Source organism: Monomorium pharaonis, chromosome 11 (genome assembly GCF_013373865.1).
Source record: "Monomorium pharaonis isolate MP-MQ-018 chromosome 11, ASM1337386v2, whole genome shotgun sequence".
Classification (NCBI taxonomy): Eukaryota; Metazoa; Arthropoda; class Insecta; order Hymenoptera; family Formicidae; genus Monomorium; species Monomorium pharaonis.
In genome coordinates this window covers 1995743-2006713 of record NC_050477.1, presented here as the reverse complement: position 1 = coordinate 2006713, position 10971 = coordinate 1995743, and the positions used below count along the sequence as shown (strand labels likewise).

The following is a 10971-nucleotide window of genomic DNA, read 5'->3' as shown; positions in this document are numbered from 1 at the left end:
AGGGGATGATACGTTCGGTAGAATATCGCGAGTGAAGTGCTACTAGTCGTCGTGCGAGCATACGAAATTCTCGAAACAAATTTGTCGTATCTCGGCGTGTGATTTTCATTCAAACGATTTTCTCAGCCTGCGTTTCCACGAAGTTACGTGACGTCAGGCCACGTTGATTTTCGTTCCGGACAAAGTTTTCGTGTGCGCGTATTCGCTTGAGAGTGTACGCAATACCTTCGGTAGAATGTCGATCGTGCCGATAATGAAACATTTACTAGTCGTCGCGCAATCAAACTCTGGGAGCGAATTGATTTATTTAACTGTTCAGTGTGTCTTGACGTGCCGACTTTTCACGTAATTTTTTCAAATGTAACGGTCGCGCCAAGTGAAATTCTCGCGCGCGGTTTACGTTTTGCTCGTATGTGTGATATATTATCCGTCCAAAACTGGAAAAGAAATGTAGCAGTAGCAGCAGCAACATCAGCAGCAGTAGCAGCGACAGCAATCGGTGAGTGAATTTTTATCAAATCAATTAATTGAATTTTTATATCATGTATATGTGGTATTGCACATTTATAGAACACGATTATGCACATTTACATAAAACAGTTTTAAAATATGAATGCATATATTTGTAAAATTTACGGGTATAGCTTGAAACAAAACTAAATAAACGTGAACATAGCATAGAAGAGACCCAAAAAGTCATACACATTATCTACAGAATTCATAGATATTTGACTACATAGTTCAATGTGCACATTTTGTTCACATAGAGGCGCTGATGGATAAAAACACGCGATGATCGCTCTCAGGTCTCGTTCCTCGCTGCTGGCTGTATTTTCTGTTGCGAAAATAACTAACGGGTAGCTGACTAGATGCGTCTCGCATCAAGGTCGCGTGTGTTCTATGCCCGACGTCCGTGCTTGCGTTAGCATGCGCGTTTATACTTTTACGTGAATGTTTAGCAGTGATTTCGCGAGTGTTAGCATCAGCAGGCGGGATTATCGGACTAGGTACAAATCTGCTTTGAGAACCATCAACATGCTCCGGTTTCTGGTACGTAACACACGGAACTCGCCAAATTTCGAATCGTTTATAACATTTCAATGACTTGTAGGTCACTCTGGGAATTGGAGTATACGCCGGTATATACATAGCCCAAAATTATGAGGTATGTGTTCGTATAAGATAAGCGAGAGTTACTTTTGCAATTTTATTTATATGTATATGTCGAAATTAATGTGCAGCGCGCAGCAATTTCCTTCTTCAAGTAAACAATAATTATTTAAATTTTATCCTGTTATGATGTCCATCGTATTTTTTGTTTTTCCCCTTTTGAATTACTCTGAACTGAAAAGCATCTAAATATTCTGTGATATTTCGAAAATTGATTTCTTCTACTTTTGCGACAGGTGCCACGAGTGGACGAACCGGCGAAGTTGTATCAACGAGTAGTCGATTTTCTAGAAGAGAACAAAAAGAAACCGTAGCATCGTCGCGACTTGCGCATCTCTTCTACATCGCTTCCAGCGCTAGAAGATGGAAATGTACACACTGTATTGCCGAAATGCGTCGTAACATTTAGCTGTATATTTCGAGGAAGCCGACGATATGCCTTTATATATGTATATATACCTGTATTCGATGCGATGTACAAAGACAAGCCACACTTATTTTTCCATACTTTTATTTTAATAATAAACAATATTTAAATGCATGACACGCATGTCCATGGTGTAGTTACAATAATTTAGCTATGTAATTCACGGTCCAGGTGGCCGCGCACGATGCCGAATACTTACAGTACCGACCACCAGCCGCCAACCCCTTCGCATCAAATGTACATGAAACCTCCGCCGGAGTATTCCACCCTCATCTGGGGCTCGACGAACGCCAGCCAGTCGGACGCGTGCGTCGGCAGTAGGCCCATCGACTGGCACTTATACAGCGCTAACGCGATATTCACTAACTGTCCTAGGAAATACACGAACTTCTGCCCACACGCATGTGTACCCTCGATCACTTTGAACGCTGGGAAACGCAACAGAGGAGGAAGAGCATTATGATTATATGGAACGGTTGTCAAGACACACACAATTCTTAACAGATCAACTCACTTTGCTGGAGGGTGAACAGCGCCTTAACCGGCTTGATGATGAGCATTCCAACCATCATGATGGGAAATATCGAGACAGAACTGCCTGCCATATACAAGATGAACAGGTTCATGGGCACTTGCTTGAGAGGTCCGAGCGCCAGGTCCCAGGACTTCTTTATTATTAGGTGATTTGAGTCGGACTCCCTCATGTACTCCACGTTGTGAAAGAGGGAACCGGTAGGTGTGTACCCCGGCGGAGACGGTATTTCTACATTTTTGTCCTGTTTCGTTCTGCGAAGAAGGAAATTGCGTTTACAAGCAAATAATCGCGCCGAGGAAGGCGCACCTCCAGCAACGCCTCAACGTAAGCGAGACACTTGCGAGTTCGATCGCGAGGGAATTACAACTGAGAAGACGCGTTTAGTATTTAATTTTATTATTTAATTTGTACGAGTCGCGACTTGTCCAGCTAACTTCGGTGCGTCGTGCGGACTGTCGTGTTCAAATCAACACGTGTGTACTGCGGAACGGCTCGGGCGGAGATTAGGTTACGCACCTGTGAGCAAAGTCCAGGGCCCACTTGGACCGCTTAGGGCCTTGCTTCGAACTCGTCGCCGTTATCGTCATCGGAATGATTATCACGCGCTGGTCAACTACTCCGAGTGGTTCTTGTCTTCTCGACAGACAGATAATTATTATGGACGACGCAGACGACGCGCGATGACGCGTACGATCGACGACATCCGGAGCGAAGGGGGATTCGTGGTGAAGATCGCTGCGCCGACTGGCGGCGGATTCTTTCAGGTAAATAGCGTCGATAGCACGATGCCTCGATGAGCAACGGCGATGTCGAGGGTATTATCAGGAACGTAATTAATTGGAGGGAAGAGGGAGAGGAAAAGTTCCCTGTACATGCGAGACATTTAGACGTAGACGTTTGTTTGATATTTCACACATTCTGCTCCTTTTTTTTCCCCATTTCTTTTTCTTTTCATCTCGTATACATGATACATAAATTAATGCGTATAAATAGAAATGAAATTGTAATATTAAGTATAAAACTAACAACATTGTTACACGGTCTCATACGTCGCGTTTTCGTAAAGAAAAAAAAAAAAGAGTCGACCGCGACGTGTTAAAAAGTAAGGCGACGATTACAATTGGAGGGAGAACGTACAATATAGATATAAAATACGAATTAATCGGTCGTCAACCCGCGGACTACACACGTAAGCCTGCGAGGCAAAAGTTTCCGAGTCACTATTACTCGAATATTATTTTTCTCGTTTGTCTTTTAGCAAGCAGACTTGAATTTTGATTTTGTGATCCGTACTCTACAATGTCTGACATCGTTTTGGCAAAATGATTCATTCAGAAGTCTGCAGTTTCACCAGTCTTATATGGCAGAAGTATTCGAATGTCTTTACGAAACTCTAGTATACTCGAAAACGTGTGTTAATGAATCCTGGGGTTAACGAATAATTATGTGTAGAGATAGACGCGAGGCGCACAATAGGAAACATTGAAATATGCGTAAAGATACGTCTGATCGCCGGCAGTGTGTATGTGAATGTATGTGTAATACATGTATGTGTAATGTGAATACGCATTTTAAATATATGTCGCGTGTAATTTTTATTCTTATATATTTTTATATCATTATATATATATATCATTTTAATACAAAATATATACACATAACGTGACGCGCGCGCAGTCGTAATCGAGAATTCGAAAGCTACGAATCAAGGCTGATGGCAGTGTTTGTACCTGATACTTTTAACGATCTATCGGAATTCTTTGACAAACGTATTCGCTCTTCCGGTTTCAGAATCTCGGCTATGATCTTCTCGTCAGTGCGTCGCTCCTGCGATGGACGCACGACCTCCGGCAGGGACTTCTTTTTACCCCGTTGATGCCCCGCGTTGCACGATTCGCTGCCGCCGTCGCCGCCACTACCACCGGCCGAGGAGCCCTCCTCGGCGACTGACGCCAATTGCGCTGTTTGTATCTCAGTCAGAGTAAGTCTTCCGTTAATCTTGCCCTCCGCAGGACTTACAGACTGCTGCCGAGGGCTAGCCTCGGAGCTAGGAACAGATGATTGCAGGGGATTCTCCTCCGTGCCGATCGGTATCTTTAGGATGTTGATTGGTTCGACGTAGAGCTGCAAAGTCGCAAATTGTTTTATAATAAAGAAAAGAGGGCGAGCTCTTGTGCTACTTATGCTATACGAAAGGCATAATTCAATTTTTTTTTAGTAATAATGTTTATGTAAATAATAAATTTAGAAAGCGAAAAGAAGAGCCGATAATAAACAGTTTCACTATAGTTATTATTATAGCTCATAAATATCACAATCACATTGACGACAAATTTAAAAACAAGTTCTTTGCATAACTGTACTTCAATGAGCTTTTATTTTTAACGGTTTCTTCGACCTATTACGTGTTGCGCCGACTATAAAATAACGCTGACGTGACAATCACGAGAGAGAGTCATGCGATTACGCGAGAGAGTTGGCGCACAAAAAAACTTACCGCATCGAATGGAGAATCCAAAAACAGTTCTTGCAGAAATCGTCGCGCCGGCATTCTGTACGTACCGCTGCCAAGTCGGGCGGCTACGTCCGAAAACAAACAGGTATCCTGCGAAAAAAAACGAACATATGTAAAGGACACTTTCTCACGCTGAGACCGTCGCTGAAACAAAACATATGACAATACCTGAAACTTCTCGGGATACCGCTGCCTCAGTCTTAGTAACGATTGACGACTATGACGGTACCACACTGGGTTTGCAAGCCGTTGAGTATGTCTAAGTATTTCTCTGTACAAACACGATAAAAAATTAGACATATCTTGTAAAACTGTCATTCACCTTTAAAAATCATTCACAAAAAAAAATTTTATTCCAGCTTAAATTTTTTTAAAAACTACAATTTCAAATCTCAAAAGGTCAATAAATAATTTTATATTTTACTGCATTTTATTTAGCTTTTTTAAAATGTATGTCTATTAAAAGATCATGTTTTCGATACCTTCGCAATTTCATATCTTGCTCCGTACCAGCGTCCTTCCCACTCTTGCCGTGATAGCAAATGAGACACGTGCGACAATGTTCGGTATCGGCGTCACACTCCGAGCTAGATTCCTCATCGATCTCCGTGGTTTCTAACTCGGACCTAATGCTATCTTCGAGAATAGTGGGCTGAGATGGTGGAGGAGGCTCGGGAAAGATCGTAAGCAGCCTCCTCGGCAGACAAACACCCATATAAAATGTGTTCTCATTGTCGTCTTCCGGAGGAGGCGGCGTCGGTGTGAGAACCGCATTTTCTGCAATCCAACTGCGGGATGAATCGTATTCCGATAGACTCTGCAGCGAGAGACGACCGTCTAAGCTATACATCTGCAAAGAAAAAAAATTAGTTGATACCCATCATGATGTAAAGACATCGTTGAGGTGTTCTAAAAGTATATATATAATTTTTCACGTACTTCTAAACTACTTTGAGAATAACTCGGTCTGCGATGGCGTTGTAAACTACGTAGTCGCGCGTATCCTTCAGCATCTTGTTGGCTTAGTCTTTGAATACTTGAAACAGGACTTGGAGTTTCGCCCCTTTCTCTGACAAACGAAAAAAATTAATATTAATAAACCACTAAATAATTCAAATGCAGAATGATACATAGATCAAAATAGATTCAAATCGATCTCCTTTTTAAATTTAAATTGTAAAATAAAGTTAAAGAATTCTTAAGCTATGATATTTTAATAATTAAGCTTCTATTTAGGAAATTCATTTTGAATCACAATTATTTTAATCTTCTCTCGATATGTATTTTCATTTTTAATCGCTTTACTTACAAAAGAAAGTATCGCCGCGCCTCGAGATCTGTAGCCGCGCTTTCGGATCGATTTCTGGTGCGACGTACGATCGGCTCGATCAGTTCCGGTTTACCGTCGCTGAGGCTACGGTGATGCCGCTGTACCGGGATCGGGCTTGGCATGGGGTATCTGGTCGAGGGCGGTACCACGGGCCAGTTGTCACCGCGTCGATGCCTGACGCATGGCCAGTTAAAAGTAACCAACGTGTCGGCTCCGGCCCGCGTGGTGCCGATCAGGCTGAGAGCGTACATCGCGGTTGCGCGTACCGAGTAATACGGACACGTTTCTGCCATAGACGTAATCATCTCAATGATACCCAGGTGACTCAGATGTTCGACGCCCGCGACAGATGTGCCCGCGTGGCCGAGGGCCCAGAGAGCTGATTTGACCTTCAGAATTCCACCGTTCGGGCCGACAAAGTGATCATCACGCGATGACTCGGTCTCCAGTCGCCAGCTTCGTTCCGGAGTTGTGTGCCTAGAATCGTCCATGCTGGTCTTACGACGAATCTCCATCAGCGAGTCCGTCCGCGGTTGATTCGCCGTCTCACGAGTCGTCTCATTCTCCACTGTTTCGTAATCGGGGATGGTCTCGAGGCGACCACTGCACTGCTCGACAGCCTCGTCCGTGCCGGACTCCTCCGACATAACGCAGCCGTCGTCGGCAATAGCGGAGGCAGCCGTTGCCGCTGCTATGGCGGCGAGACGATTCGTTCTGGTACACCGCGAGTTAGACTCCGAGTCGCGACCACCAAATTCTAGCTTGAAGCGTTGCAATACTCGGGCGAAACGTTGGATCACGTTACGTCGTAATAACAATTGCATCCCGAGGTCATGTTGCGCCAGTTGACCGATTAGATGTGGCAGCACGTAGATGTCTCGCGGCATTATCACCGCGTCGCTTGAGGGCCTCCTCTGGTAGCTTCCAGTCTCGTCGCGCTGACGACACGTCAACGCGTCGTGTATCTCTTCTTCTATCAGACCTACATATCGCTCGGCGAAACCACCGGGGCCGATCCACTTCTCCAATTCCTCGGAGGGCGCGGTGAGACTCGCGAAACCCTGTTGAAGGGAGTACAGTCGGATCTTCAACAGATAACCCTTGTCGCCTAGGTGCTGAAGCCACTTGTCCCAGTCGCGTGACTGTCCTCCCTGCTGCAGCAACGTCTCTAGATACTCGATTTCGTCGCAGGTCTCGTGTAATGCCTCCAAAGCGGCCAGCGCCACGGCCGTGTGACTGTCCGACAATCGATCGACCAGCAATACCATTGCCCAGCGCACGGCGTCCGTCATTCTGGCGCGTAAAATCAATCGTAGGAATTGCGTGGCATAGAGACGCGTGCTCCACAACGTTGCCTCGGAAATGATCTTGCTTAATACCTTTCTGTTGGGCCCGTCCCGGGAATAATCCAAGCTGGAGATGATCAGTTTGACGTAACAGTCGTGATTGGTAGCCAGCGCGAGATCCTGCAGTTTCTCCAGCAGATTGAAGCTCTTAAGAACCACGGTACCCTTAGCTGAGTGACTCAGCTGACCGAGAAATAGGAAGTATTTTTGACAACACGTGGTAGACATGTGGCGCGGCGAGAACAGACAATCGTGCGCGGATTCCGCAGTACGGATGTTCCCGATCTGCTCGGCGATATCTCCAATCAGTTCGTTGAGTAGTCGCGCGCTTTCTGGCTCGTGCAACTCTAACAAACAATTCAACAGATCGCAGCCGGCGAGAGTCGCCTCTCGCGCCAGTGTCGCGCTCGTGCCCAACTCGACTCTGCTGTAGCAGTTCCATGATGGCTTGAAGTAACGCACGAGTCGCTTCATGAACAGCCGGTGATCGGAGTCGTGCAGAATTCGCGTTGCATCCTCGCGCGATCGCAGAATCGCCCGCACCACTGGCCAATTCCAGGCTAGAGCGTCCTTCGAGCTGAGCACCTGCGCGTCTTTCAGCAGCGGCGTGATCGGTGACTCCCTGCCGATTCGCAGCCAGTGTCTACCCGACGGCCGCTGACGTCGCGGCAGAATCGGGCGTAACCAGGTGCCCGCTTGAAGAATACGATCGAGGAAGAGGCTTGCCGGAGTCGGTCTACGTCGCATCATGGTATGCATTCGCTCGAGAATAGTGACCGCCGCTAGTGCCTGATGCTTGCCGGCACTCGCGTGTTCCAGTAGATTAGGCAGTGGCGGTGTAAGGTCGCAGAGCTCAGATGGCAGGAGAGAGTGCGCGAGGTGCAGCAACGCGCCCAGAAGCACCGCCGCGCGCACCGAGATGAACGTGTCGCTGGTGACGATCGTTTCCGCGAGGGCTCGATGCAGGCCGCACTCTAGAAGAACATAGACCAACAGCGCCGAGTGTATCTCCGTGATGTTGGGACAGTGCGACGACAGGGACGGCAGTATGGATTTTCCCTCGGCGGCGACGAAGCCCTCCGACAATTTCCATGAATCCCGTGATCTACTAGGATCCACTGCGGCCAGCGCGACGTCCGGTTCATCGGTCCATGTAGGCAGTGGCAAGTCCAGGAGCTCGTAGAGCAATTCCAAAACGGCACCGCGCACTTCCAATTGGTCCACGTATAAAATATCTGCGATAGCCTTAAGACCCGAATTATTATCCGGTCGGCAAAAATGAAGGATACCCGGATAGGAGCGCAGGATGCTCAGCAGAGCGAGTTTACTCGCGGCGAATCTCTGCTCGCGCTCCTCCTTAGTTCTCTCCATGCTCAAGGAGTGGAGCTCGCAGTAGGGCGCGGCAAAGCACAGAAGAGAGACGCTCCCGCGCGTCTCCGGATTGTTCAGCAGTCGCAGCAACACCCCGACAACAGGCTCCACAGCGGCGGCGCTTTGGCCGGTCATTGCAGCCCTGGCGAGCGCGCCGACGCCGCCGCAGCTTATCAGCAGATTCGAGTTCAGGACCCCCAGCTCGCAAAGGACCGCGAGAAACGCTTTAAATGCACGATCCCTCTCCTCGATGCCACCGTTCGTCAAACTGACCAGGGATCTCGCCAGCACGGAACTGAAATGCTTGGGAGCTAACACCAGAATCCTCCTGACGAGTCGAAGAGCCTGTATCCTCTCCATCTCGTTGCGCAGATTGACGTCCATGCTGCGCGCCAGAAAGTACGGGTACTGCAGCCTGTTGATCGCCACGACATCTTGCTCCTTTTTGAGCATGTAACGCACCGCCCGTAACGCGGAGGCGCGCACCTGCGTCGCTTCATGGATCAAACCCACGCGTAAACTATAGGGAAAAAATATATTTTGTGATAAGTGATGACTGACAATTGGTTTTTTCTCCAAGAGGTTTTGTAATCGAGCAAAGGTTTGTAATCTAGCTGTGGATGGATTCTCACCAACAGAACAGATCTTCCGCAGAGTAGCCATAATCTTGGGACTCGGTTTCGCTAATCAACTTAACAATAGCATTGAGATAAGCTAGCTTCTTTACGATTGGAACATTGTGCCGCTGGCAAAGATTAGTTAAGACCTCCTTGACATTCTCCTTTAATCCTACAAAATACATATCAATCAATTCTACTTGTAACTCGTGAACAGTTTGCAATAAATAAGAAATAATAATCGTGCCTTGCATGTTTTTGGGCCAAAAAGGACATAGACTAGACAGATCTCTCTCTCTTTTTCCATTTCTAAATCAATGCAGATATACAAATACATTTTAACAAACTTTCAAAGAGTAAGAGATCTATATCATTCGATTAGAAAAAGTATTTTCTGCCGTGAAAAACACGCGGCGAATAACCGGTCGCCGATCACGGCGGCCCGAGACGCAACGATGTTGCGCAACATTGTGCTCGCCAGGCGAAAGGTAAATAAACACAGGGGAGCGCGAGCGATCGTCGTCGACGAGGACGCCGAGAGTAGAGGGAGGAGGGAACGCGAATCCGCACGACCGCGAGGACGGACAGGCAGGCAGGCAGGCAGGCAGGTTACGTTACTAACCTCTTGACAGATCGAGCTGCACGCAGTTGTCCTCGTCTTGGCGGCCTGCAATCAGAAAAATAAAGAGACGAGGGGAGACACGTGAACCGCCGGGCGCTTCGTCGCGCGATCGAGATTAAAATTGCAACTTTACGTGGCCACGCACTTCGACGGGTTCGGCCGGTGCGTAGGCTCCTACCCCAGATCATCCAGCTCGAGATTGCCATTGTCCGATTGTCGTCCGGGTGGTCGCCTAGATGGACGATCCGTTCCGAGAGATTCTCACTTCCCCTCGCTCAACCGTCACGGTCGCGCTGCTCGACGACGACGCTCCTCCAAGAGCTACGTGCGTGGTCGTCGCGCGTCACCCGCGCGTCGCGATATGTCATTCTCGGGCGAGAGCGCCGATCAAGCGAGCGAACGAGCGAACGAACGGACGATAAAACGAACGATCACGAAGCACGAAGCACTACGAGTGCGTGCGTGCGTGCGTGATTTCGAACGCACGTTCGGTGTGCGTGCGTGCGCACACGAGAGCACTTATCGACGGAATGTCCGGCGCGCTGGATCTCCCCGTAGCGTCGAGCGCGCGCGTCGAAAGTCGAAATCGGCGAGAGCGTCACGATCGACTCCGCGCTCCACTTGCTGCCGTAAAACCGACGTCCGCGGCGCGCGGACGAGACTCTCACACCGAGAGGAAGGAACGTAAAGGCGAGGGCGAAGACGACGAAGAGGGAGTGAGAGAGACCACGACGGGCAGGCACGACGGTGGCGGAAACGGGGGCGAAATCACTCGCGGCGCCGCGCGCGCTTTCGCCGCTCCGCTTTCGCGCTCCTCCGCATGCCCGGCTGACGAAGGCGCCGCGCCGCACCGCCGCGAAGCGCTCACTCGCTCGGCGCCGTGGTGCGCCGGAGCCCGACGAGAGGAGAGGAAAACCTGCAGGATACCAGCCAACCGCATGCGGCTTTATTTTCGAGCGCCTCTATGCCCATAAAATGTGGACGTTGAACCACGAAGCTAGTGTCTAGGAATTCCGTAGATAATGCGTATGATTTTGT

General features: G+C 48.3%; 3 protein-coding genes across 3 annotated transcripts; 1 reads left to right on the top strand and 2 right to left on the bottom strand.

Annotated features, from left to right (window-relative positions):
• Positions 1 to 840: 840 nt before the first annotated feature.
• Positions 841 to 1711, top strand: LOC105828984 (short transmembrane mitochondrial protein 1). The gene is made up of 3 exons (XM_012667591.3): positions 841 to 1050; positions 1112 to 1165; positions 1407 to 1711. The coding sequence occupies exons 1-3, from the start codon at positions 952 to 954 to the stop codon at positions 1482 to 1484; spliced, it is 231 nt and encodes a 76-aa protein (XP_012523045.1). The 5' UTR covers positions 841 to 951; the 3' UTR covers positions 1485 to 1711.
• On the bottom strand, positions 1665 to 2870 carry LOC105828983 (ER membrane protein complex subunit 4). Its single transcript, XM_012667590.3, has 3 exons — positions 2649 to 2870; positions 2112 to 2383; positions 1665 to 2025 (listed from the first exon to the last, which is right to left on the bottom strand). The coding sequence occupies exons 1-3, from the start codon at positions 2717 to 2719 to the stop codon at positions 1829 to 1831; spliced, it is 540 nt and encodes a 179-aa protein (XP_012523044.1). The 5' UTR covers positions 2720 to 2870; the 3' UTR covers positions 1665 to 1828.
• A 147-nt stretch (positions 2871 to 3017) lies between these two features.
• LOC105828982 (rapamycin-insensitive companion of mTOR) lies at positions 3018 to 10708 on the bottom strand. The gene is made up of 9 exons (XM_012667589.3): positions 10079 to 10708; positions 9934 to 9978; positions 9327 to 9483; positions 5957 to 9214; positions 5587 to 5716; positions 5130 to 5497; positions 4816 to 4918; positions 4630 to 4737; positions 3018 to 4256 (listed from the first exon to the last, which is right to left on the bottom strand). The coding sequence occupies exons 1-9, from the start codon at positions 10137 to 10139 to the stop codon at positions 3831 to 3833; spliced, it is 4656 nt and encodes a 1551-aa protein (XP_012523043.2). The 5' UTR covers positions 10140 to 10708; the 3' UTR covers positions 3018 to 3830.
• Between the last annotated feature and the right edge of the window lie 263 nt (positions 10709 to 10971).

Coding starts and splice junctions, on each gene's coding strand:
- LOC105828983 (XM_012667590.3), bottom strand. CDS start 2,719: ATGACGATAACGGCGACGAGTTCGAAGCAAGGCCCTAAGCGGTCCAAG. Junction 2,384..2,648: donor GCCCTGGACTTTGCTCACAG/GTGCGTAACCTA, acceptor CCTTCTTCGCAG/AACGAAACAGGACAAAAATG. Junction 2,026..2,111: donor GCTGTTCACCCTCCAGCAAA/GTGAGTTGATCT, acceptor TGCGTTTCCCAG/CGTTCAAAGTGATCGAGGGT.
- LOC105828982 (XM_012667589.3), bottom strand. CDS start 10,139: ATGGCAATCTCGAGCTGGATGATCTGGGGTAGGAGCCTACGCACCGGC. Junction 9,979..10,078: donor CACCGGCCGAACCCGTCGAA/GTGCGTGGCCAC, acceptor TTCTGATTGCAG/GCCGCCAAGACGAGGACAAC. Junction 9,215..9,326: donor GCGGAAGATCTGTTCTGTTG/GTGAGAATCCAT, acceptor TTTTCCCTATAG/TTTACGCGTGGGTTTGATCC.
- LOC105828984 (XM_012667591.3), top strand. CDS start 952: ATGTTTAGCAGTGATTTCGCGAGTGTTAGCATCAGCAGGCGGGATTAT. Junction 1,051..1,111: donor TCAACATGCTCCGGTTTCTG/GTACGTAACACA, acceptor AATGACTTGTAG/GTCACTCTGGGAATTGGAGT. Junction 1,166..1,406: donor ACATAGCCCAAAATTATGAG/GTATGTGTTCGT, acceptor CTTTTGCGACAG/GTGCCACGAGTGGACGAACC.